Below are 27873 nucleotides of genomic sequence, written 5' to 3' on the forward strand. Positions count from 1 at the left end.
GTTATAACGTCGGTAACTGCGAACCTCTTCTGTAGCAGCCGCCTGCAATAGAGGAGGACAATGCAAGTGATGGGTGGCGATGTCCCCGTCTTTCCTGTTTGAACAGCCAACGGAGCAGACTCTGTCAGGTACGTTGCTTTGTTTTATGCACAAGAACTTTTCTCAAGGTAGGATATTTATTAGTAGGGTGAATGGTTCATGTATTTGTCAACATTGACACAGGTGAAGTGGTTGTTGTTCCTAATTACCATTTTAATAAGTTATTTGACAAATAACAGGTTGCAGTCGTATGGAAGTGCAGTGTTGTAGCATGGCACTGTTCTGTTCTGTACAACCATAGTGAGTGAGTGAGTATGGTTTTACGCCGCTTTTAGCAATATTCCAGCAATATCACGACGGGGGACACCAGAAATGGGCTTCACACATTGTACCCATGTCGGGAATCGAACCCGGGTCTTCGGCGTGACGAGCGAACGCTTTAACCACTGGGCTACCCGACCGCCCCGTACAACTACACCATTGGCGATGCTGTATTGATAACTAGAACCAATAAACTATTGCTTGTTGATTCTTTCTAAATACATCATCGGATCAAGTCCATATAGATCACCTATAAGGTCAAAGACAGACAGTACCCGTGAAGAAGCGGGGTAGAATAGATTTTCAGCAACCCACGCTTGCCGAAAAAGACGACAATTCTTGTCGCAAGAGGCGACTAGCGGGATCGGGTGGTCAGACTCTCTGACTTGCTTGATGCATGTCATCGTATCCCAATTGCGTGGGTCGATGCTCATAACAGCAATCGCTGGATTGTCTGGTCCAGACTCAGTTATTTACAGACCGCCGGAATATTGCTCAAAGCGGCGTTAAACAACAAAGAAACATAACATGATTGGCGCTGATAGGTTTTCCATTGTTTATTGTTAATCACCAGTCAGCGCCAATCATCTGTTGGCTTCCCTTGTTAGTTTCTACCCTTTGTTTTTTTCCACCTTTTGTTATCTTATTAATTTTGTTGTCCTTACATGTACATATATATGCTTTCATAATAAGAAGTTGACATCCATATATTCTCTAACTTATGTATAAAAACAGTTCAAATATTATTGCAGCTTTTTGATAGATTGTTTTTTTTAGCAAAGTGTCATAAGTGCCCCTATAACCCCTCCCAGGGCCACTCATCTCTCCCCACCTTCCCCCCTCCCAGGGTCACCCATCTCTCCCCAGCCCATCCAATCTCCCCACCCCACATCCCAGGGTCACCCATCTCTCCCTACCCCATCCCCCCTTCCCAGGGTCACCCATATCTCTCCACCCCAACCCCCTCTTTCCACCGCGACCCGTCTCTCCCCACCCCATCCCAACTTCCCACCTCCCAGGGTCACCAATCTCTCCCCACCCAATCCAATCTCCCCACCCCACATTCAAGGGTCACCCGTCTCACCCCACCCCCTCCCACCTTCCCCACTCCCAGGGACACCCGTCTCTCCCCACCCCCTCCCACCTTCCCCCCTCCCAGGGACACCCGTCTCTCCCCACCCCCTCCCACCTTCCCCCCTCCCAGGGACACCCGTCTCTCCCCACCCCCTCCCACCTTCCCCCCTCCCAGGGACACCCGTCTCTCCCCAACCCCTCCCCCCTCCCAGGGTCACCCATCTCTCTCCACGCGAACCCCTCTTTCCACCGCCCAATCAAATTTTAATCAAGGGGTGGATGGTGCACGTAATATACAACATGCGAGATAATGCATGGGAATAAATCGCGAATCAATTTGCGTTTGATAGTCATATGTACAAAAGCATATCACCAAACAAATAATTTAGTTAAATGTTTTTTATACTTTTGCACAAAAAACGTGTTCCCTTCCTGCATCCTCGAAAGACGACCTTGTTGAAACAACTGAATGGGTATATGACATTGCTGTGCTACCCTATATGACTGTAAGAACTCTTGCAGAGCCGACTCCAGGGAGATGCTGTAATTAATGTGCGAGTGGTAGCAGGATTACGTCTCCCGGCCCCAGTGTGTGTTTACTTACAGGCCATGTCAATGTTTGTCCAACCTAACCAGTTGAGTGAAAGGGTAATCAAACTATCCTCAATGTGTCAAACAGAAGGCAACTGGCACATTCATAACAGCAATCGGGCTAAAACGATGACGCGGATCCCAGAACCAGGACTGAGAGAAGCGATCTTGTCTCACCCTGTATGTCCGTGGAATAAATCGATCTTACCAGGTACATATATGCTCGATAGACTATACCCAACAATACCGGGCACATCACATTCGGCACAACCCGTGGGTATTATACGACTGGCTATGTAGACTCACCTTACCGCGATCACCTGGTATCACCACTATGTGGTAGTGATCCCTAAGCACATACTTATGACATATAGCATGATATATGACACAAGCCATAACTAATTGTACACAATAACAAATCTGAAACCATTGTCTCTTACAACCTGTCAAAATCAACCTTTATCTTTGTTCTACAAAATGGCAAACAATTTAGCATCAGCTTATCTCTGCAACCAAACGCTCGCAGTGATTACAGCCTTTAAAAACTCCTCAGACATCCAAATAATTAGATGTAAGACTGAACACTACTCAACATCCTTTATACCTACCTTCACAAAATTATGAAGAAATTAAATCGACTGGCTCTTACTCAAATTTTCGAAATGTATTATGATACAATAACAATTACAAACATTTCTTTAATATAGATTTTGGAACCAGATTCTGTCAAATTATCTACTGCCGCCTCAGACTCGGATGTAGTGACCTAAACGGCCATAAATTCGATAGATGCATAACTGACAGCCCAGGTTGTTCCCGTGGTCACCACTATGAAGACCCGCTACACTACTTCTTTGTTTGCTGCAATACTGAACTAATTAGAAGCAACTTATTATATTATATAAAAGGATATGATATAAATACAGTACTTTACGGATGTGAAGGCCTATCATCTGAAGCAAATCAAGAAATTCTTCTATCTGTCCATACTTTCATCAAAAATTCTGGTAGATATCAACTTAAATAATATACTCTTCAAAAAAAGAAACGCAAAACGGATATTTTTGGCCATAAAAGCAAACTTAGTGGACAAAGAGGTACAAAATGAAAAGGTTTAATGTGTTATACTGTCAATGACAAATTTCCCGGATCAAAATGATCACAACAGGGACATGCAAACCAGAAGACCCGTGAAGATCCGGGGTAGAATAGGTCTTCAGCAACCCACGCTTGCCGAAAAAGACGACAATTCTTGTCGCAAGAGGCGACTAACGGGATCGGGTGGTCAGGCTCGCTGACTTGGTTGATGCATGTCATCGTATCCCAATTGCGTGGATCGATGCTCATAACGTCAATCACTGGATTGTCTGGTCCAGACTCGATTATTTACAGACCGCCGTCATTTAGCTGGAATATTGCTGAGTGCGGCGTTAAACAACAAACAAGCACACATTAGTCGGGAAACACGTACGATTCGGAAAAACGCATCCAGTGCATTAACAAAAGGGCCATGGAGCTACACGAACTGCATGTGCAGCAGCACTATGAACGGTATTAAAGTGCAGGGTTTTTGATTGCCTGGCATCTGCGTCAATCGAACAGTGACAGTTCAACAACATTCCAATATTAACTGCAATTCCCTAGTTTGACTTGTACCATATGTTCCCGTACTTTTTCAAATGAACAATTGACTCTGCCTGTGTTCATGTCGGGTGCCACCGGTGGGGCAGGATACGCTAACCTTACCGCGAACACCTGGTATCATCACTAAGTGGTAGTGATCCATAAGCACATACTTATGACATATAGCATGATATATGACATAAAAGCCGAAATCGATGTTGTTGTCGAAAACCCAGACACAGCAGCCTCAGCGTTAAACAATGATCTGATCGAAATCTCTAACTGGGCTTAAACGTGGCAAGTGCAGTTTAACCCTGAAAAAAAATCCCGAAAGTATTTAATTCTCCCACAAGACGGTACCATTAAATGAACCAAATCTCCTAATGGATGCAATCATTGTAAAAGAAGTTGAAATGCATAATCATTTAGGCGTAGTTCTCCAGTGTGATATCCACTGGCATTCTCATATAGATAGTATAATTGTATTAAAGGTCAGTTCAGTGATAAACTGTTTTAGAATTTTAAAATACCGCCTCTCTAGGAAAAGTCTTGAAATTATGTATAAATAATTCATCTTATCAATATTCGATTATTGTAGTAAAGTAATTGTACTAAAGATCAAGAAGTGACACTGGGATGCTCCAAGAACAATATGTGGTGCCACACGGGACACACACCATAACAAATTGTACACAGAAACAAATCTGAAACCATTGTCACCTACAACCTTTCATAAAAAAATTCTGGTAGATATAAACTTAAATAATATACTCTTCAAAAAAAAGAAACGCAAAACGGATATTTTTGGCCAATAAAGCAAACTTAGTGGACCAAGAGGTGCAAAATGAAAAGGTTTAATGTGTTATACTGTCAATGACAAATTTCCCGGATCAAAATGATCACAACAGGGACATGCAAACCAGAAGACCCGTGAAGACCCGGGGTAGAATAGGTCTTCAGCAACCCATGCTTGCTGTAAAATGCGACTATGCTTGTCGTAAAAGGCGACTAACGGGATCGGGTGGTTAGGCTCGCTGACTTGGTTGATGCATGTCATCGTATCCGAATTGCGTGGATCGATGCTCATAACGTCAATCAATGGATTGTCTGGTCCAGACTCGATTATTTACAGACCGCCGTCATATAGCTGGAATATTGCTGAGTGCGGCGTTAAACACCAAACAAACACACATTAGTCGGGAAACACGTACGATTCGGAAAAACGCATCCAGTGCATTAACAAAAGGGCCATGGAGCTGCACGAACTGCACGTGCAGCAGCACTATGAACGGTATTAAAGTGCAGGGTTTTTGATTGCCTGGCATCTGCGTCAATTGAACAGTGACAGTACAACAACATGCCAAGATTAACAGAAGTGCAAAGAAACAACGCCATAGGCCGCTTGCAGGCAGGGGAATCCCGATCAGCTGTAGTCAGAATTTTCAACGTAGCGCCCAGCACCATCACAAGGCTATGGGATCGGTTTCAACAGCGTGGGTCAACACGTGATCGGCCAAGGTCGGGACGACCAAGAGTAACCACCCCCGCCTAAGATCGCTACATTCGACTGCGCCATCTACGTGAAAAAACGACCACAGACACCTCAACCGCATCTCAAATACCCAGACTGCGCAGAATCTCCGACCAGACCGTACGAAACCGTTTAAGAGCAGCAGGTCTACGAGCAAGACGTCCTGTTCGACGCGTAATATTGAGTCGACAACATCGTCAACAACAACTGCATTGGTGTCGTCAACACATCGTATGGCCTCAACTGCGATCGAGAGATGTCTGGTTCAGCGACGAATCAAGATTTCTCCTCCGTCGAGGGGATGGAAGAGCACGGGTCCAGACGTCGGGGAGAACGTTACACCGGAAACTGCGTACAGAAAGTGGACAGGTTTGGTGAGGGTAGCGTTATGATGTGGGCGGCTATCTCTCTCTCTCTCTTATATATATATATATATATGGTCCATATCCAGGGCAATCTTACGTCTCAACGATACATCAACGAAATTCTCCAACCACACGTCCTCCCAATTGCAGCCAAGAGCAACGGTGTATTCCAGCAGGACAACGCTCGACCGCATACAGCACGGATCACAAGAGCCTGTCTACACAACAACAACGTTGATGTTCCCCCCTGGCCCTCCAGATCCCCAGATTTGAACCCGATAGAGCACCTGTCGGATGAATTTGATAGACGCCTACGCCGACGTCAATCACAACCCCAGACGTTGCAGCAGTTGGCTTTTGCATTGCAGGCCGAGTGGGCTACCATTCTCCAGGATGTGATTCGCATACTCGTCTCTTCCATGGGCAGGAGATGTCAGGCCGCTATCGATTCCAACGGGGGACATACGCGTTATTGATGGTAGCTGATCTTCACCTTGGACTTTTCCTATGTACCGATAACTGAGATTACTACAATCACCAAGTGTTCTCCCACAACATTTTGGCTCAATATTTTGTACGTTTCCTCGTATAAATGTATTTTCCTACCTCACACAAATCTGGCTTTGCGTTTGGTTTTTTTAAGAGTATACACCAAACTCTCACATACAATACATATGTATCTTGTGAACATTATGTAGTACTTTATATTACGAATAACCCCATAATTCTGATTATCAATACCGGACACTGCTGACCATGCTTGATAACTGACCACCAAGGTATTTTTGTGTAAATATACTGAACAACAAAAGTTCCTGTGACATTGAATAAGATTTAATAAAAAGTTATGTTTTTTACCAAATCTGAAACAATTTCGGTTTGCAACAGATAAAAGACTCCTGTAAGTGTTCAAATGGTTTAATTTGCCACACTGACTTCAGAAAATGCGTGATTTCATAAAAAAACAAACCATGAACATGCCAAAATATCAATTTACAAATCAATAGCGTGTGTGTCCGTCCACCTCTGGTTGCGATGCAAGCAACACATCTTCGTCTCATGGAATGGACCAGGCGTCGCACAAAGTCCTGTGGGATATCTGTCCATATCTGCTGTAGCATGTTTCGAAGTTCCTGGAGCGTCTGTGGAACACGTGGTTGACGTCGAAGGCGCCGATCCATCTCATCCCACATGTGCTCGATTGGTGAGAGATCAGGGGAGCGAGCCGGCCAGGGGATGACATTCACGTTGTTTTGTTGAAGAGAATTCTGAACAAGTCGAGCAATATGAGGCCGGGCGTTGTCATGTTGAAAGGTAATGGCGGGGCCTTGACGACGCAAAAACGGTAGGACAACAGGGCCGATGATCTCGTCGCGGTAGCGCTGTCCATTGAGATTTCCCTCTACCACTATCAAACGGGTCCTCTGTCTTGCTGTAATCCCACCCCATACCATAACGCTGCCGCTCCCGAACCGATCTTCTTCCATGACACGATGATTGACGTAACGTTCACCCCGACGTCGGTACACTCGAATCCGTCCAATGCTGTGGCTGAGGTGAAAACGAGACTCGTCAGTGAATAGAACTTGTCCCCACTGTATGGCCGTCCAGCGTAGACGCTGTCTGTACCACTGTAGACGTGCTTGACGGTGGTTTCCTGTCCTTCTGGCGACAATCCCTGCACATCTGAGGCGGCAACGTACGGTTTGTGAAGATATTCGTCGAAGGCCAGGGATGCTTCTTGCAGTCACTGTTGCTGGCTGGAATCGATTTCGTAGTCAATCAGTTTATTCGATAATAAGGCCTCAGGCCCACGTACATATATACTAGCCACATAAAGAAACTGTGCACGGAGAAAATATAGATATAAGGGCACACCGTCCATTTATGAAAGATAGGTTTGAACACAGCAATTATTGGAGACATTTAAACGCTCATGCACGTGCCATGCGATATGACGTCATTGATGGGGGCCTATGGACTGCAGCTGTACACAGCATGTGCAACTCAAAATTCGCTTTCACTTTGGAAAGCATGATCTGTGGCCATTCAAAAATTCAAAACTTCTCAGGCGCAGACACAAGCATATCACAAGCAAATCATGCCACGATTGACAGCTGCACAGCGTCGTGAAGCCATTGGAATGATCCGAGCGGGAATGAGGCAACAACAGGTGGCAACACATTTCCAATGCCATCGTAACACGATATCGGCATTGGCGAGGCATAATCAGAACACAAATGACGTTGCCGACCACCCACGTTCAGGACGTCCCCGAGTAACGACACCAAGACAGGACAGATGGATTCGAGTTACACATCTCCGACACAGGTTCCAAACGGCAGTAACGACGTCCCAGACAATTCCTGGACTGCGCCGTATCCATCCCAATACTGTCAGGAATCGTTTACGTCAGTACGGGATTCGACCACGACGCCCTGCCATACGTCCCATCCTGACACACCGTCATCGAGTCAACCGTCTAAGATGGTGTCGAAATCATGTTCGCCAACCTCGAATATGGTGGAGAAATGTTGTCTTTACAGATGAATCGAGGTTCAACATTTCCCACAGTGACGGGCGCCAACGTGTCTACCGGCGTTTGGGAGAACGTTATGCACGCAACTGTATTGTGGAGAGGAATCGTTTTGGAGGTGGCTCTGTGATGATTTGGGGTGGGATAACAGCACGGCACCGAACCCCTTTGGTGGTTGTTCAGGGCAATCTCACCGGTGTTGGCTACAGAGATCAGATTCTGAGGCCTGTGGTCATTCCTTTCCTGCAACGTCATGGCCCGGGATTGACAATCAACAGGACAACGCTCGTCCTCACACGGCTAGGGTCGCAATGGATTTCCTTCACCATAACAATGTCATGTTACTGCCATGGCCTGCAATTTCTCCAGATCTCTCCCCAATAGAGCATGTGTCGTCTTCCACATCCTCCAGATAACGTCCGTGACTTGGCACAGGATTTGAGGAGGATATGGCAGGCCATTCCCCAGGCCTTCCATGCCCATTTGGTGGACTCCATGCGTCGCCGATGCACTGCTGTGATTCACGCACAGGGTGGTCATACCCGTTATTGACTTTGTGACTTTGTCGTTTGACCCCCTACTCCATTTTGATCTTCTGACGTCATCGTAACAGATGTTGTTCAGGTCCCGTTGACATTTTCTTATGGTCCGATCATTCAGCTGCTACAGCGTCTGCATCATTTTGTTCTTGCTGTGTTGTATTTCAATCCAGAATATATTTTCTCCGTGCACAGTTTCTTTAAGTGGCTAGTATATATACAAATTAGTTTCACATCAAGTGCTGCATGAAATAATATTTACAGGTAAGAAGAACGAAGACAGATAGCATTTTCAACATAATTGGCTAAGTTCTAACATTCTAACCAGTGTGTCTTTACGATTATTACCAGTAATGAAGTCTAAATATGGGAAATATTTTGAGCGAATATCTTCATAAATGGGGCAAACAAGAATGAAATGAATTTCATTTTCAACTGCCCTTAACTTGCACAATGGACAAAACCGGAGTGTCTTATCGATGCCATCCCTCCTTCCTGTGTTATGCATAATTCCCAGTTCTCCAATACGTAAAAGGGTAAGCATACGTCGCTTTTCTTTTGATAATACATTTAATAGATACGGTTCAAGTGATAATGATGTCTTAAATAATGAATACAGTTCTAATTTCGAGCATCCAGACAATTCAGAATACCATGTTTGTGCATGACAGTCCTTAACCCTCAGTCTAAACTCACTTATAAAATATTCAGGATTACCAGCACCTTGAAATTCCCACACATGTCCGAAGCCATGAGAATATAACATATTCTTAATAGCCGAAACCCATGTATTCCTACCAACGGCATCAAACCTAACTAACGTATCATAAACCCGTTTTGGAAATCTCTCTTGAGACATATTAAGAAGCTTAAACCAGTATCTTAAACATCTTGTGTAAGAATCAATATAAATACCGTATCGACCACACTCTCCGAGCACTGCAACATTTGTAGATTTGGAACCGCTACCCAAAACAAATTTACAAAACTTTGCTTGGAAACGTTCGAGAAACAACCATTTATGAACCCCCCAAATCTCTGAACCATATAAAATAATAGGTTTAATCTGAGAATCGAACATTTTAAACAACACTTTGGGAGCGATATTTCGAAGTTTATAACTAAGCTGTTTTATAGGAATTAAAGCTTTACTTGCTTTCAAAATTAATGTCTGAACTGTTTTCGACCAACACAGCCTGTTTGAAAATATAATACCCAAATAACTGTAATATGTAGAAACCTTGACAGGCATACGCCCCAGTTTCCATTTCTCGTAGTTCCTTAACTTACCACCATTACGAAAAACTAAGATATCAGTTTTATCCATGTTAACTTTTAGACCCCATTTGTTACAAAATTTGTGTAAAACATCAATCTTCTTCTGTAGTTCAAGAACTGTTTTTGCAAAAATACACAAGTCATCCGCATATAAAAGAACCAATTCCAGTAAATCCTCGTGTACAAATATCCCTCTACCACCACACTGCTGGATGTCCTCTTCCAACTGGTTTATGAATAACGAAAACAAAAGAGGACTTAAAACGCACCCTTGTCGCACACCACTGAGAGTGTTAAAATAATCTGAGATGCTACTCTTTGAAATTTTAACACAAGCGAGAGTTTTAGAAATAAATGTCCTGTATGATAGTAAATAGTTTCCCATGAATTCCTTTTGAATGCAGAACAAACCAAAGAAGATCCCTGTTAATAGAGTTGAAAGCTTTCTGAAAGTCTATAAACATACAGTAAAATCTTCCTTTTGACTTAGACAAATATTTCTGCACTAATGATTGAAGAATAAACATGTTATCCACTGTGGAATATCCTTTTCGGAAGCCAGCCTGACATTCCGGGAGCTTATCATATAACTTAACAAAATGCTTTAATCTATTATTCAAAACCTGGGTAAAAACCTTACCACAAATATCCATCAAGGAAATGCCTCTATAATTGTTAACAACATGAACATTACCTTTTTTATGGAGAGGGAAGATAATACTTTTAGACCATTGATCTGGAAAACTACCTCTGCATAGAATGTTGTTAAAAAGAACTAGAAGATGTGGAATTAAAACATCACTGCCATCCTTTATCATCTCTGGTAAAATACCATCAGGACCAGCTGCTTTACCATATTTGAGGGAATCTATGGCTTCTGAAACCTCTTTAGCCGTTATATCTTGATTTAACAAACTGTCAACATCCTCATCGTTACACACATGACAATTCATGCTGTTTACTGGATGCTCTGTAATAACAGCTTTGCAGAACGCAACAAAATCCACATCAGTTACATTATCAGTAATATTCAAAACAGTTTTAAAGTAATCAATCCACTGAGAAACACCAATACTGGGTGCTGTTACGGGTGGCTTCCGTAGGTGAAATTTCAGTTTGGACCAAAATGTTTTTGAATTTCTCTAATCATTACAGGAGTTAAGAATATTTACAATAGCAGATTCTTCAAATACATCCTTTTTTTGCCGGCATATTTCTCTGAATCTATTGCGGACAACATGAAAGTTCTTTAAAGTATCTATATCTCCACTAATTCTAAACATGTCTAACTGTTTGTATTTGTAGCGTTTCATATTTTCACATTCTGCATCAAACCACGGCGAAGAAGCACACCTGCTAATGTTAGTGTTACGACTGTTGCTTACAGTCATCCCACTGTCCTCAGCACACTCTTGAATTATAGATGTCAAATGTTCAGCTTTTTGAGAAGATGTAGAACACTGAGATATATCTCCAACTGGCATCTCAAGTAATCTGTCTTTCAAAGATACACAAAAAAGTTCAACGTTCTGAGAGCGCCATATATATTTCGGTATTGAAACACTTTTTTCTATTTGATCTGCAGGTTTTATCACATTAGGTCTACACTTAAGACTACAAGTAACTGGGAAATGGTCTGATTCAGTACGTGTCTGAACAGTAAAGTCTGATAATGAATAAAATAAATCAGTTGAAGCAACAATATAGTCGACAACGCTGGCCCCAGTGTTTGCAAAACACGTGAATGATCCATGTGCATCGCCGGTAAAACGCCCATTTAGAAAGTGAATCCCGTATGTGCAACAGAAAGCGATAAGCTGTTTTCCAAAATCATTAACGTAAGCGTCTCTCGATTTCCTTAGAATTGAGAAGACGTCACTTTCATAGTTCATGTCACGTAAACATGGAATGTAATCAATATCGTCATCACATAATATATAGTCAGGCAGTAAACCAATGCGTGCGTTAAAGTCTCCTGCCATCATAACATGAACGTCTGGGTAATCTCTTAGCATTTCTAGTAAACAGTACTCTAAATAATCAATACCTTTGAGTCCTCGGGTATCTGTCACCAAAGAGCTATTATCAGGGTGAATGTAAACAAAGCACACAAGAATATCCTTCTGAACATCAAGGAAACTTGAATCTAACACAAGAAATATACAGTCACTAAATGAAGTGTTCACGTGTTTTATCACATTAGTTAATGTTTTCCTCACTAAGACAGCCACGCCGCCTCTATTGTTGTAGTCACGCTTGTTCAAATACACTCAGTACTGTTCAAACGAGCTTTCTAAGTTTTCCTTTGAACAACTTTTCCAGGTTTCCAGATATGCAAATAAATCATTATTTTCGCAAAAACTGACAAAGCTAGAGTTATTAAATTTATTCCTCAAACCTTGTACATTCCATGACATGAACGAAAGACATCCACGCGGATCCCGGCCATCCTTCTAGCTCTCAGCAGTATGGTTCAGTGTGTCGTCTTCCCGCCTCTCGGTCAGCGCGTGTGCACGCGGTTGTGTTTTGGCGAGCTGTACAGGGGAGTTTGTTTCCAGATCCTATGTCATAGTTTTCCCGTTTTCAAATATAAGTTTATCAAATCGCAACCGACACCTCTCACCACGTTCTCTAGCGTCATCCATCAGCACTTTGAGGTGTTTGCGTTTCTGTCGGACAGCATAGGAAAAGTCCTCGGATACCGAATAGCCAGTGTCTTTCAAGAGTTTTGATTTGCCAAGTACAGCTGATTTTACATTAAAATCCAGAAATTTGACAATAATTGATTTACCCCAGTTAACACGATGAGCTCTTTCAATAACCACATCAGTATCAATCTCCATAGTGTTTTTCAGAATTTCTCGCACACAGTCTTCACAATCTTTCCAGGTTTCTTGCTGTTTAACTTTCGGTATACCGTGGAACAAGAGATTGTTTCGTCGACTTTGATTTTCGAGGTAGTCCAGTTTCGTAGTGAGTGTTTCCACTTCTTTTCTCAAGGATGTATTTTGTTTCTCCAAATGACCACATTTTGAGTTCAAATCACTAACCGTTGTTGCAAGTGAAGTTAGCGTTGCAGTCATCGTTGGTAGTTTGGAAGACAAATCAGTCTGAACTTTATCAACTTTAGTTGAAACCAACTTTATTTCAGACAGCAGTCTTTCAAAGTCAGATTTATCAATATCTGTCATACCTGTTGATGTTGACTTTCCTTGTTTAGCCCCACTGTTTGTTCTTGTCTCAGGACCAGGATTAGGTTCTATCCCAGAACACAACAACAGCATCTGCACAAGACATTTTAGACACATCTGGGTCAAGTTCAAGTTGTCATTGACGTGGAGTGAAGAAAAGGTATCGCAAGATGATTCTCCATGTTGAGTTAAACTTCTGTCTGCTAAGGGTTTGTCTGTATATAGTTGAGTAGTTCGCACAAATACATCATCACATGACCTTCCACATAGTTGGTTGCGGATGTGGCTCCTGATTTCGTTGTATGTAAACAAAGGACTTACAACAGATCCAGACATTTTCCTGACACAAACAGCTTCTAAAGCATCACAGAAAGATGGTGGCGGAATCAATGTGGGATAAATACACTTTAACCATGATGTAACCGTAAGACCTGAAGACCATATAGTCAGCAATAACGTTGTACAGATTACCATGCGGTAAGACAGGGCAATCAATGTGGGATAAATACACTTTAACCATGATGTAACCGTAAGACCTGAAGACCATATAGTCAGCAATAACGTTGTACAGATTACCATGCGGTAGGACAGGTCAATCAGTGGCGTCCATTTTGAAGACGGGGAGTAAGGCAAAACTTTGCCTATCTGTTTCACACCACTAGGTTGGGTGAAGGTGCCAATTCTTGCTCGCCAAATGTCAATCGGTACACCCATTTTGTGTTTGTATGTTCTGTATAACGTCAAACTTTGTGTATAATACTAATATTCACAAATCTTGCCCGCAACCAGAAACGCCGACCTGTATTACTCACGCATGCGCACTTCCCCCTACTTTCGTAGGTGTGTTGTTCGAATCCAGTTGTCTTGTCGATTATTGGTTACGCGTGGCCTGCCGCTCCGAGGATGGTCTCTGACTGCATTCGTCTGTTGCCAACGTTGCCATAAACACCAAATGTGAAAAATACACTAAAATATTGGTGTCACAAGAACTTTTGTTGTTGAGTATATTTTGTAAACACCTTGACCATCTTTGTTACCTGATTTCTAGGTAGGGAGATGTTTTCAAATAAACGTTGTCTTGTTTACCGATCCCAATTTTCAGTTAAAACAAAATTATGTTTAAACCGAACCGATATCGTTCAATGGACTAACTTCTCTAGCAGATATTTCTTATGGTTATGGGAGGTGTTTCGTTTTTATTATTTTATTATTTTTATGCATTTGCTCCACAAAAAACAACACTATGATACTAACATTCCAGGCTAGGCCATATGTCACGAACCAAAACACACAGGTTCTCTATTACACATAGCAATGGATGCTTGACGGTTCTCTTTGGTATGATCAATCATATTCTCGACTACTGTGTCGGTTGGCGTTTTTAACAATTCTATTGACACGTGTGCCGCATTGAACTCCACTGTACATTAGGGCTGGGACGAGTCCGAATTTACGACACGGGTACCCACCGCTCTATTACCCGACCCTTCCCACTGTAGGTCTCGAGAGATACGTACAAAATGTCCGATTGGGCATTTTGTTTTCCATAGCCTTGGTAAAATGTATTTAAATACATGTAATAAACAATCTGGTCATGTATACACTGAAGTTGACTTAAGTTTTATCTTTATTCAACCATATGAAAGGTCAGAAGGAATGGGTGCATAGTCAGAAAGAAATGCGAACATTAGTGACTTGTAGTGTAACCATAGAGTTCCAGATACTTTTTGTCATTAAACAATGTATACTGAGTCAAATTAAAAACTTCACATTTTTAAAAGTAATCCCATATATGATATACAACGGACAAATGTATCAGAGAAGGTAATTTTTAATCATTAATGTCCAAAAGGATTTAAGATAACGGTGGTAACCATAATTTGTTCCAAGCACCTACGGTATTCGGTAATATCATCAACAGTTTAAATCACAAGTCCCAAGCACGAGAATCTGATGGAACACAAGTTCAGTAGCGTGTATGGCCACCATGTGCGTTGACAACTGCCACACAAACGCCTCCGCATGGACCTTGTGATGCTTGTGAACACATGATTGGGAAGACGACGCCATTGTTGCTGCAAATTGGTGCCAAGATCTTGCAAATTCTGTGGTTGGTTCTGGAGAAGAGCATCCCAGACGTGTTCGATGGGATTGAGGTCGGGAGACCTTGACGGCCAGTCCATGACGTTGACTCCCGCATTCTGAAGGAAATTCCTTGTCAAAATTGCTGTGTGGGGTGGGGTCTGGCATTGTCGTGTTGGAAGATCAAACCGGGTCCATGTGCTGCCATAAAAGGCAGAAGTTCTGGTGCCAGTACCTGGTCGCGGTAAGCAGCAGCGTTGAGGTTGACAAGAAGCCTGGAACGTGCATTGCCACAGAAAGCACCCCACACCATGACACTTCCGCCTCAAAATTTGTCAACTTCTTGTACACAACATTGGGCGTAACGTTCATGACGGCGCCTCCACACCCGCGCCCTACCATCAGCAAATCGAAGATTTAATCGGGATTCATCACTGAAGACTGATTCCAATTCCACTGAGTCCATCGTAAGTGTCGCTGTGCCCACAATTGACGTTGACGTCTGTGTAATTGAGTCAGAATCGGCCCGCAGTATGGCCGTCGTGCTTGAAGGTGAGCAGTTCTCAGACGGTTTCGAACAGTTTGCGCACTCAGTCTACCCCTAAACAGTTCATTTCTGGTTGATGTAGCCGTAAAAAATCGGTTACGGAGGTGACGTAAGACAATCTGACGATCCTCTGCATGTGACGTCACACGTGGTCGACCTGGCCGAGGGCGATCAGCGGTGGTACCCGTTTGCTGTAGAGTCGTCTGTAAATCATAAACAGGATTTTAGGATTGTGAAGTTTTTAATTTGGTTCAGTATATAACGTGACTAACCAAGGGTCCGGGTAGTCCTTTGGGTACCCGGGTCCTGTACAGTACCCACCCGACCCGGGTCTAGGGATGCATGGTAGACAGCAAAATGTCCAGTTGAATGTCCACTTGTACATTAACAGAAAAATCTCATAAAAGTAACAACACGCAAATATTTTATTAAAAGACCGCAATTTAAGACAAGTGATATATCTGTTTGGTTATTTTTTGCTATTCAAGGTCATAAAAATTATAACAAGATTTCAACAATTGTGGTTGAAACATATTTTTTAACAACAGTCCTTTCGTCTAATTTCAGTGTAGGAAGTCACCCATTCACTTGTCATTATTTCGTCCTACAGATATTATTGTTAATAGATCACTTCTAAGTAACCTGCGATTTCATTTTTCTTTAATTCTGACTATCAGCCCGATTGTTATTGAAAGAGTGAGTGAGCGAGTTTGATTTTACGCCACTTTAAGCATGACCCTAGCCTATACTTAGGAATAGGAATACCAAGACTGGTCTTAAACCATTGTACCTATTTTGCGGAATCGAACCCTGGTTTTCGGCATGAAAAGCGGACACTGACAATAAGACCAACCCCTTCCATATATGATAAAACAAATACTTATGATTGGACCTTTAAACAATATTATTTTTAAATATTTGATTGTCATACAAGCACTAACGTATATAATAAATGCTCTAAATTCTGTTCTCTCCACAAAAAGTAGGTGAAAATAACAGATGATTACCGAAATACAAAGAGGTATCGAGTGACGGTAACGGATGGCTAAGATCATGGGAAGTCTAAGCGTAACATGACAATCAATAGGCCACGCTGGCGGATAATGTACGGGCGCAAACCCGTACCAGTATATACCTCCAGTATGTTGTCTCGGTAGTACCATCCAGTGACCCTTCCATGGACAATATGCAGTGGCGTTCTGGCAGTTATAGTGATCCCGCCCCATATCATTACAGACCCACATCAAATCTGTCATGTTGCCTCACGTTGAAGTTCGCATGGCGTTCGTTAGGACGTATCCAGACATGTCCATTGTCATGCTGAATGTCTATAGTGTATCTGGACTCATCCGAAAACATTGCACGTGATCATTGGTGTGCCCATTTTACTGTTCCGGTCAGTACCTGGAACCACGGTGGCTTGGTGCAAGTGAAAAACGATTTGATTGGTACACTTCTTAAGGCCCGGTTTCTGATTAATTGATCCTGGACTTGTGATTTTGACATAGGGCGCCCTTTGCGAGGTCGATCATTTACATTTTGGGTCAGCAGAAACCAGAAACCTAAAGTCTGAAAATCATGGATTGAGACACTTTGAACATATTGGCTACCTCTCGTTAGCCGTTCATCACGCTGTAGACGATTCGCATTCTCAATCTGATCACAAACACTGCATTAAAACAAGCGTCGATACCTTCCTTCTTACTGCGGATAATGAAAATCAACTATTTATGGTTTAGAGCTACTCAACAACCTTTCACTGAAATGTCAAAATCAACCACGACTCCCACCCACGTGCACGGAGTACACTCTTCAAAAAAAGGAAACGCACAGGTAGTATGTAGTTCATTGAACCTGACCACACAAAAATATTGGAAAATGTTGGTGGCCTGATATTCGACAAACGGTGCGTCAAAACGCAGCCATTGTCGATTTGCAATGTCTTAAACAGCATTGTTTTCACACTTGTTCAAAAATATCACGGAGGAAAATAGTAAAGCAAAATGCACGTGCAAGTTATGACATTCGTAACTCGTGGTAGTGGCTATAAAAAGGCAAGCATAAGCCAATAATTTGTCATTCAATTGCGACATTTTTCAAGTTCGAAAATGCCGAGACTCATCCCTGTTTTAAGAAGGATATCGGATCAGACTGTCAGGAACCATCTTCGGCTGAAATCCGACCCAGAAGACCAGTTATTAACCCGGTTTTGCAACAGATCCATCAAAAGCAACGCTTGCGTTGGTGCCATACCTTAAAGGGAGATGGAAGACAACGTGTTTATCGTCGTCGAAATTAGCGTTCTGCCCCATATTGTGTACGTGAATTCGACAAATTCGGTGGCGGTAGTGTCACGGTAGACTACCTTTATACTTCCAACATCAACGTCTTGCCCTGGCCGTCGAGATCTCCAGATCTCAACCCAATTGAACACCTCTAGGGTGAACTCGATCGACGTGTACGTCAACGTCAGAACACGCCGCAGACACTCCCACAACTGGCCAACGCGTTACAAGCAGAATGGCGCAGAATTCTGCGGGACAGAACTGGTACACTTATCCAGTCAGCGCCGAGGAGATGCAGAGCCGTGATTGCTGCAAAGTGTGGAGAAGATACCATAAGGTCACAGCACGTGTTGCACACGATGTCAAACGATGAAACTTTGCCGTTTGTGATCGAAATGTTTTTTCCCCATCTTTCGAAACAGGCCGTCGTTAGATTCGGATACACAGCAAAGCGGGTAACGGGTGTACGAGTGTACATATCCGTGAAGAATTGATGAGGTGTCTATGAGCCCCTCCACAAATTTCCATATTCACGCGCCTTTAAACTCCCTTAATATTCCGTGCTTCTTTTTGATGCTCCTTACGCGATGTAAATATTTTAGATCTGTTTCATAATATCAATACAGTGCTTTGCCATTCCCCCATCTTCACTACCCAAAAAGACAACAATAAAGAAGCAAAAAAAAAAAGCAAAAAATCATGAAACTAAAAATCCGTTAGAGAAAAGGACAACCTATTTTAAAGCTGGAAAAAACCTGTAAGGCTGAAACATGCCTCCGACTGCGCAACTATAGCCATATTCCTGATTAGCTGCCATTTTGACCATCTGATCCACACATCAGTTGCCTTTACAAGACTCGGTACTTGGGATATATATACTACTCAGCTTTTGATATAGATAATCAGATATGTCAGACATATTTAAGTATACACATGTCATATTCTGAGAATTAATTTTGTATCATGGAAAGATAAATATAACAATATCCCTATCAAACGTAAAGTAGCATATTCTCTCCAGGGATGGCCTGCACTGTTTCCTATGCACTATACAATAAGGGCGAGAGCTGATGAAAACAAACTGGTTCTACTTTTGAGTCAAATGTCCACTTATAGCCTGGGGCTATTCTCTCATCATTGTGTTTTGAGAACCTAATAATGTTTTTAAAAGATAGTTGATAGCCACGGAGCTCATTCCGGTCTCGAATAATGATATAACTCATTTTGTTAGGTTATTTATATATTTATACATCATCTGAATGAGATTCTTATCATCACTGTCAACCGTTATTGTCACGATCCAGAAATTTTATTTTCATTTCGTGCTGAAAACATGATCAGCCCGAATCCACAATGACACATGATAGGACTAGCTTACATTGCCGTCAGCATTCATGCTGAATATGGGGAGATGTATACAGCTGCGAGAACATCAAGCACCATCCACTAACAGGAAGGTATGGCCAATATGTGAAAAAAATCCATGCCTTTGTTTAAGAAAAAACGACGAGTTGGAGTTGTTTATCGTGCAATAAAACACTACAGAGAGAATAAACCATGAGGCACGAAGCGTGAAATACACCACGCTTTGTTCTTCATTGTTCTTTGCGACTTATCGCGTAGCTCTCTTATATAATCATTTAGACGTTGAAAGAACATGAAGTCAAGACAACGTTGTGGCTAAAGGCTACTTCTTGTCCCTTCGTCAGGTGAATATCGAGTAAGCCTAAGCAAGTTAATGCATGGCCATGATGATATGTTTACACAGGTTAATCCCCGTTACAATGTTATCTTTGTACATTGATAGTGTTGATGATATAAGCGACAAAAACCCTTGCCATAATCATACAAATATATCGGGTAAAAGTTGTGTCTTTGGTCCGATTCCGACTATATCAAAAACATGTGTTATTGCTTCACTATCCAATAGTGATGATACCATGTATTTGCGTAATGATGAACGTATCCAGTCCAATCGGTGTCACCTGTCAGAAACACATGCAAAGGCAAGTCAATGTTCACCTGCAAAAAATATTTGCAAGACTCAGTTAATTTGTTTTGATACGTTACCTCACCAGTATATGTTTTCATCTGCTTCACTATCCAATAGTGATGATACCATGTGATCGCGTAATGATGAACGTTTCCAGCCCCACCGGTGTCACCTGTCAGAAACACATGCAAAGGCAAGTCAATGTTCACCTGCAAAACACATTTACAAGCATAAGGTAAATATTTCATCTTTGTCACAGTCACAGCTTATGTTTCCTCAAGAGGTTAAAAAGGTCCCCTCATGGCATTACCAGGGCACTGAATACTGTGTGTAGCAACTTGGCATTAATTTTTTTGTAACTGTATAATTTGTCATTCCCAGAAGACAAAAAAAGAGAGATCGACATCAGTGCTAATATGAGAAGATGAACTCCGTTAACTGTATCATTAATGAACCAAGTCACACACAAAAAACTATTTTTAACCGACTGTTCCTTAAAAACATCTTCATCCGAAGGTTATTTTCCACATTGCACAGTTTGATTTAACCCGTCGTGGGTACCAACAATGCTGTTCCTGATATATTTTCTTTACAAATGCCACAAAAAGATATTACATCTTTATATCACTGTTTTCATTAGGTATAGTGGCTAGGAAATCGAAATAAAAAAATAAAATTAAAATGTTACATTGACCAGAAACAAGATATTCTAATGTGTCCTTACCTGCGTGGAACATGCATTTATCTTGCAGTTATAGCACGGCTGTACCTGCTGACCGTAATTATAACGAACTGATCTTTCTATGCAATCATTACACAACTACCCCGAACCCTGAGCAGCTTAACTTCGCTCAGATTTTAAACGTGAACGAGAAGTGAGTGATAATTAGTTTTATCACCTGTCTCATCTCGGCCTCTGGGATTACAGTGAGTGAGTTTGGGTTAACGCCGCTTTTAGCAATGTTCCAGCAATAACACGGCGGGGGGACACCAGAAATGGGCTTCACACATTGTACCCATGTCGGGAATCGAACCCGGGTCTTCGGCGTGACGAGCGAACGCTTTAACCACTAGGCTACCCGACCGCCCCACTGAGATTACAAACAACGTTTTAAGATTATCTGGATTCTGGCCACACACGATAAGTTGACCAAGACTGTGTCGACTGATATATCACACTCTGATACATGTGCTGCTCTAAATAGGATGACTCATGGTTAGCTAACGTAATGTAAAGGAAGCCATCGACCTATAACCAAAGGCTAGAAGAGCTAAAGTAACAGGTGACTTAAACACGTCATGAAATTCCCTTTCTGCACACGATATAGTTTTGGTTTTAACTACCAATTTTGACCAACAAAATGTGTAAACAAAAATAGTGACGGTAAAATCTAACACCTCGTTGTGGGATAAGCAGCTCTTAAAACGAGCTCGATCGTTACCATTAATAGACTCAACTCAATTTTGAAAGGGATATTTTAATATTCTATGGCTTGACAAACTGATGACGTATTCGAATGAGAATGAACTGTAGAAAAAACCCTACAACTATCGAAAGTATATTATGCCATCACATAACACTTAAATATCGCAGGGCTGGTTGGAATATGAATATTTAGGTATAACCACTGTTTTATAATGTCATTAATCGTTGTAGCAAGTGTCCTCCTAGGTCACGTCATTGTCTCCAAATGACGCAAGTCTCGATTCTTGGTATTTTTTATATATTGAGTTTGTTCAGGTATGAGTGAATGAGTGAGTGAGTGAGTTGGGCTCAACAGTATTTCAGTTACATCATTGCTCTTCAGCTTACTGTGACTGGCCTAGTGTGACCCTACCAACCGTAAAAGCAGCCAAAAGGATCTGGAGGTCAGGCTCGCTGACTTGGTTGATGTATGTCATCGTTTCTGAATTGCGTAGATCGATGCTCATGATGTCAATCACAGGATTGTCTTGTCAAGAAATAATTACTTTTACACACCAGTCATATAGCTGGTATCTTGCAAACAAACAAACAAACAAACAAACAAATGTTCATAACGTTGGAGGAAAGCCCAAAGTGATGCAGGTCGTACAAGTTAACCGCACTGATGCACCATGGGTACTGTATTCACAAATCAAGGATAATAAATGGAGCGAATTCGAACTTACGATCATAAGAGTGAGTGAGTGAGTGAGTGAGTTGTGTTTAACGCCGCTTTTAACAGTCAGTATTCCAGTTATATCCCGGCGTGTGAGCTTAATGTGGGAGGAAAGCCCCAAGTGATGCTGGCCTCTGACGTTTACCACTTTGGTGAAACCCACGGGCACAGGTATGGGGCTGACAAACCTAGAAACATAATTGGGGCGAACCGGAATTCGAACCCACAACCGTAGGTTTCTGGCGTGCCCAAGGGACGCAACTCTGCACAACGAATCGCGGCGCCTTAGACGACAGGGCCACTCGTGCCGCCTACGATCATAAGACCGTATAAGGGAAGCACGTATACACAGCAAATTGCGACGTTAAAGACAACTGGATATGAATAGGCGAGGTACCCAATATTGAACGTAATTACAAATATAAACCACGGTACGACCTAACATGGCATGACCTCGAACAGGCGGTATGGCTAACGTATTCGTCAAGCTAAGATTTATAGCTTTGAAACATTTGTTATCGACAGAAGTGGACATTAAAGTAATAAATAGCATAAATTGCTCGTCAATCGAAACTCAATGCAATTATTTTCATATTATTATCATGGGTGGCCCTGTCGTATAAGGCTCCACCATTCGCTGTGCTGAGTTGTGTCCCTTGGGCACGCCAGAAACATATGATCGGTTCGAATCCCAGTTCGCCCTGATTATGCTTCTAGGTTTGCCAGCACCATAATTGTGCTCTTGGGATTCACCGAAGTGGTAAACGTCTCTGACTTTCATCACGGGATTTCTTTCCACATTAAGCTGACACGCCGTGATATAATTGAAGTGTTGCCAGAAACCTATGATTGTGGGTTCCAATCCCGGTTCGCCCCGATTATGTTTCTAGGTTTGTCAGTACCATACCCGTGCTCGTGGGTTTCACCAAAGTGGTAAACGTCTGAGACCTGCATCACTTCGGGCTTTCCTCCCACATTAAGCTGACACGCCGTGATGTGACTGGAATACTGTTAAAAGCGGCGTAAAACCCAACTCACTCACTCACACTAGTCACGGAGAGAGTAACGTCCGAACATATGGGTTCCAGGATAAAAACCGGAAGTGTTAAATGTAAAACTTGCAATACGCAACCAATCTACTTTTTGAAAACACTGATCTATATCGTTTTCAGATCCAGCATTGCTAAGACATGGGACACGAGACCCTAACAACCAATGACGTCAGGATTCTGAAGAAGGAAGTTAAGTAACCACGCCCCTTCCAAGACAGCGCTAATCACATGCTCGGACACAATGTGGTATCCATAATGCAAGTGGCATTGTTGTTTTGACAGACTATTTAATAACATTACTCATGAGAGCTGAGTTACCTCTCATGTGACGCTCATTAGTTCACCAAGGAATTGATTGTCCTGCAATCAGGGCGCCTGGACCAGTCTCGCTAGCCTGGAGATAAATATCAAGTCGATATCCTTTCCATTAGACTCGAAATTAGAGAAGGTGTTTACACCTAAACAATGCTATTTGTAGCAATGTGTAGACAGTTTTGAGTTATTTTGTCACAGTATTCAATCAACAAATATATTTCTCAACTACACGGTTGCACACGAGAACTTCACTGCTACAGAAACAGCATGTCTGAATTGACATCCTGGCAACCGTTTCTCGTTATATCTCGTAATGTCTCTTTTTCGATGGGTTATATCATCTTTCTGACAAAACTCCTAAATCAAGCGCATTACACCTTAAAACGCTAGTAGCATTAAACTTGACTATTCAGAGAGGTGCCATATATCGTCTGCGACGGCGAGCGTGCTACCTCTATCAGTTTTGGTTAAAGAAAGTATTCGCTATGGAATATTGGCATGCCGGCACGTCTTTACGGTTATACAAAGTGAGAGAGTCCTATTCATGTGTCAACTACTTTCTCGAACAAGTAATGGACAGTGAGATCGAAGGTTTGACTGACAGTTATCTAACCTCTTCCAAAATGAAGAGCGCTGAGATACCCCATGTGCTTGGGTAATGAGCACCATTATGCTGAAACTGCCTTATGCCGGAAATTGTGGAACGTTGATTGCGATTGATCCTTGGGGAATCTGTTCCCCATTGTCAGAATAACGAGGCCAATCATTCAAGTGGCTGAGAATTATCAATATCATATCAGGTTTTCTGAATCGGACGAACACAATATAACCTGAAATCTATTTGATGACGTCTATTGGAGCCCCATGACATGTGTCTACCTGCACTGTGACATTTCCGGAACATTTTATGATAAGGGCTGATCTTGCACACCATTTGAAACCAAGCAGACACGCCAGCGACAATGACCACGACAGCTGACGCCACGATCACATCAGCACCGACCGAAGACTACACCCAGTATCCCGAATACAAGGCTAGTAGACTGGTGTGGTCCATCTTCCCACCCATTCTAATATTCTTCGGCACAATCGGTAACATGATGTCCATTGTAGTCCTCAACAGGAAGCCCATGCGAGAGTCAACGGTGTCCATCTACCTCACTGCCTTGTCTGTTATGGATATGTTGGTCCTCTATACTGGTCTGATGCGGCAATGGCTGCGTGTGGTCATCGAACTGGACGTCCGGGTCATCAGCGAGATGTCCTGCAAGATCCACATCTGGTTGGTGTACTTCACCCTCGACATGTCAGTCTGGCTTCTCGTCTCAGTCACCATCGAGAGATGTGTGTCTGTGATGTTTCCATACACAGTGAAACAATACTATACACGATGTACAGCACTGGTCAACATTGCAGTCATTGCTGTGTTGTTGTTGGCGCTCAACTCGCACTACTTGTACGGTCTTGGTGATGTGCAGACGACGACAGATGGCGAAAGAACCATCGAGCGCTGTGTATCACTTTGGAATGGTTACGAACAATTCGAGTTTCAGGTCTGGCCATGGATTGACCTGTGCGTGTTTTCTCTTATACCACTGATCGTCCTCATCATTGCAAACATCTCCATCATCCAAAAAATTCTGACCAGGAGAAGGAATGCTCGGCGAATAAATCCCGTGGTTTCGACAATAACATCAGAACAAAAGCGGTATCAAGACAAGAAGACGTCCTCCATGACGATAATGCTTCTGGTTCTGAACTTAGTATTCTTCGTGTGTACCACGCCCATCAGCGTGTATCTCATTGGGGAACCCTACTGGTTGGACGATCTTACACCACGCCAAGAAGCAGTTTTGTCCCTTGTTTGGGCAATCGCAAACATGCTTCAGTATACGAACAATTCAATTAACTTTCTATTATATTGCATCAGTGGTTCTCGCTTCAGGAACACATTAAAGGATCTGTTTCAGCGTCGAAATAGAGTCCGTCCTAGCAATTCCATGACAATGCTGCGGAACAGTCAAAGAGAGGCTGGCGCAAGCGGCAACGGGGGCGGAGGCAACATGTGCAATGGTGGTAACGAAAATGGAACCAGTCCAAATACTCTTCATGTATGAAGACACGAAAAACTATACGAAAAGTAATGAAACTATATATAGTGGTATTACGATTGTTTTAACAAGGGACATGGAAATGCCATTTAACCATGCCTCTACAAACATGCCGTTTATAGATAACCTCGTTATAACGTCAAAAACATATTTTCTCTTCCTTAAACTTTGGCAACCACTGAATATTTCTAGGCCTTGTCCGAAATACTTTCACCAGTATTCTATTTCTAGAAGTACTCTCGTAACGGGTTCGTTCGAAAACTCATCCTGTCCAGTGCCAAGGCACACACATACAACTTCGAACAGCGGTAGACTGAAAATAAATAAAAAAGGCATCGAGTATGTTTTTTCGCGGCATTTAGCAATATTCCAGCAAAATCACAGCGAGGCACCCAAGAAATGGGCTTCAGACAAAGTACCAATGTGGGGAATCGAAGCCGGACCTTCGGCGTGACTAACGAACACGTCAACCACTAGGCTACCCCACCAGCCACTGAAATAAGAGGGGAAAACAATATGTTGTTAGTCTAATGTTATTGTATGGGTCTGTGAACAAGAGATAGTATAATACGGTCTGTATTATCATATTGAATAATATATTTATCATTATGTTTATAACGTCCAAACTAGTCTGGTGAAACAATGGCGTTATTGCGAGGTAAAATGAAGTTATTCAAAACATGATATATTCCCGTCTTGTTTCAATATTAGGTTTAAATTATTATTGTCAGTATGTCTTATATACGTCAACAACGAAATCAGGTCATAGCGAACACTTTATTATCAAATCTAGAAATATTATATTTTCCTATTGAATTATTTTGAAAACCGTTGAAACTGTTCAGTGATATTATATGGAATGTACTGTGTTGACTTATAACTCTCTATTATCGGTATAAGTTGTATTAATGACCGCTTCTTTGTTATATCAAATGTTTTGAATTTTTGAATGTATTTCGCCAGCAATGTGTTTGGATTATCTATGTATATTTAACTCTTAATACCTTATATTACACTTATAACACTTTATTATCAAATCTAGAAATATTATATTTTCCTATTGAATTATTTTAAAAACCGTTGAAACTGTTCAGTGATATTATATGGAATGTACTGTGTTGATTAATAACTCTCTATTATCGGTATAAGTTGTAATAATGACCGCTTCTTTGTTGTGTCAAATGTTTTGCATTTTTTAATTGTATTTCGCCAGCAACGTGTTTGGATTATCTATGTAAATTTAACTCTTAATACCTTATATTATACTTATAACACTTTATTATCAAATCTAGAAATATTATATTTTCCTATTGAATTATTTTAAAAACCGTTGAAACTGTTCAGTGATATTATATGGAATGTACTGTGTTGACTAATAACTCTCTATTATCGGTATAAGTTGTATTAATGACCGCTTCTTTGTTGTGTCAAATGTTTGCATTTTTGAATGTATTTCGCCAGCAATGTGTTTGGATTATCTATGTATATTTAACTCTTAATACCTTATATTAGGTTTGCAGATCAAACAAGCAATAATTTTCATGTGATGTTAGATGCGATACTTTTGACATCAACCATCCAAAGTTAATAATTATAAAGGAAATTGTAACTTTTTATATCCCTTTTTCGTCAATCAAGGCTGGCCGGTATGAGGCTAAAGACAATCATGTCCCGGTGGATCATGGTATATCGGGAGTGCACGTGCACCGTTAGAATGCCAAGTCTGAAACTACTTGCATAATTCTATGAACTATCATCGATTGATCGCGTATCGCTGTTATGTGATGAATCAACAAAATGATAGAACCACGCACTTCACCTTATAATGAATGCATTCATTCATAGTTCGGAAGCTGCAACATTTTGATTGTAGTGATCCATTTTGTCTCGTGTTCATGTTGTGTCTATGTAAACCCTTAAGGTGTGCATTAAGGTAAACTGTTGTGTATTGTGATGTGTGGCACAACAGCAATGATCGGTTTGATCATGTTTAAATATATCAAAACGTCCACGTCAGAAAATAATCAGGCTCGAATATTTGCCCATACATTTTCCATGGGGCGCAAAAGTTAACGTAATATGAAGGAATCACTAAACAACCAGTGACGACGCCAGGTGTTCGGCAAACATGTGTATGTTCATTAATATGCAGTGATGATGTATGTTACGTAGAAACCTTTTCTTTACCCTTTTATGACCATTCTGACAAAAAAGTATATTTTAATGTGGCCTTAAAGAACATATGAATTGTTCATGAAC

At 41.7% G+C, this 27873-nt stretch overlaps 2 protein-coding genes across 2 annotated transcripts; both read left to right on the top strand.

Annotated features, from left to right (window-relative positions):
• Positions 1–17: 17 nt before the first annotated feature.
• Positions 18–27873, top strand: LOC124142387 (C-C chemokine receptor type 1-like). The gene is made up of 2 exons (XM_046510826.2): positions 18–128; positions 23309–27873. Exon 2 carries the CDS (start codon positions 24466–24468, stop codon positions 25618–25620), a length of 1155 nt encoding a protein of 384 aa, XP_046366782.2. The 5' UTR covers positions 18–128; positions 23309–24465; the 3' UTR covers positions 25621–27873.
• LOC124142442 (extensin-like) lies at positions 80–1745 on the top strand. Its single transcript, XM_046510905.2, has 2 exons — positions 80–128; positions 1138–1745. Exons 1-2 carry the CDS (start codon positions 80–82, stop codon positions 1743–1745), a joined length of 657 nt encoding a protein of 218 aa, XP_046366861.2.

This window comes from Haliotis rufescens, unplaced genomic scaffold (genome assembly GCF_023055435.1).
Source record: "Haliotis rufescens isolate VD_foot unplaced genomic scaffold, xgHalRufe1.0.p SCAF_1, whole genome shotgun sequence".
In the NCBI taxonomy this organism is placed as follows: domain Eukaryota; kingdom Metazoa; phylum Mollusca; class Gastropoda; order Lepetellida; family Haliotidae; genus Haliotis; species Haliotis rufescens.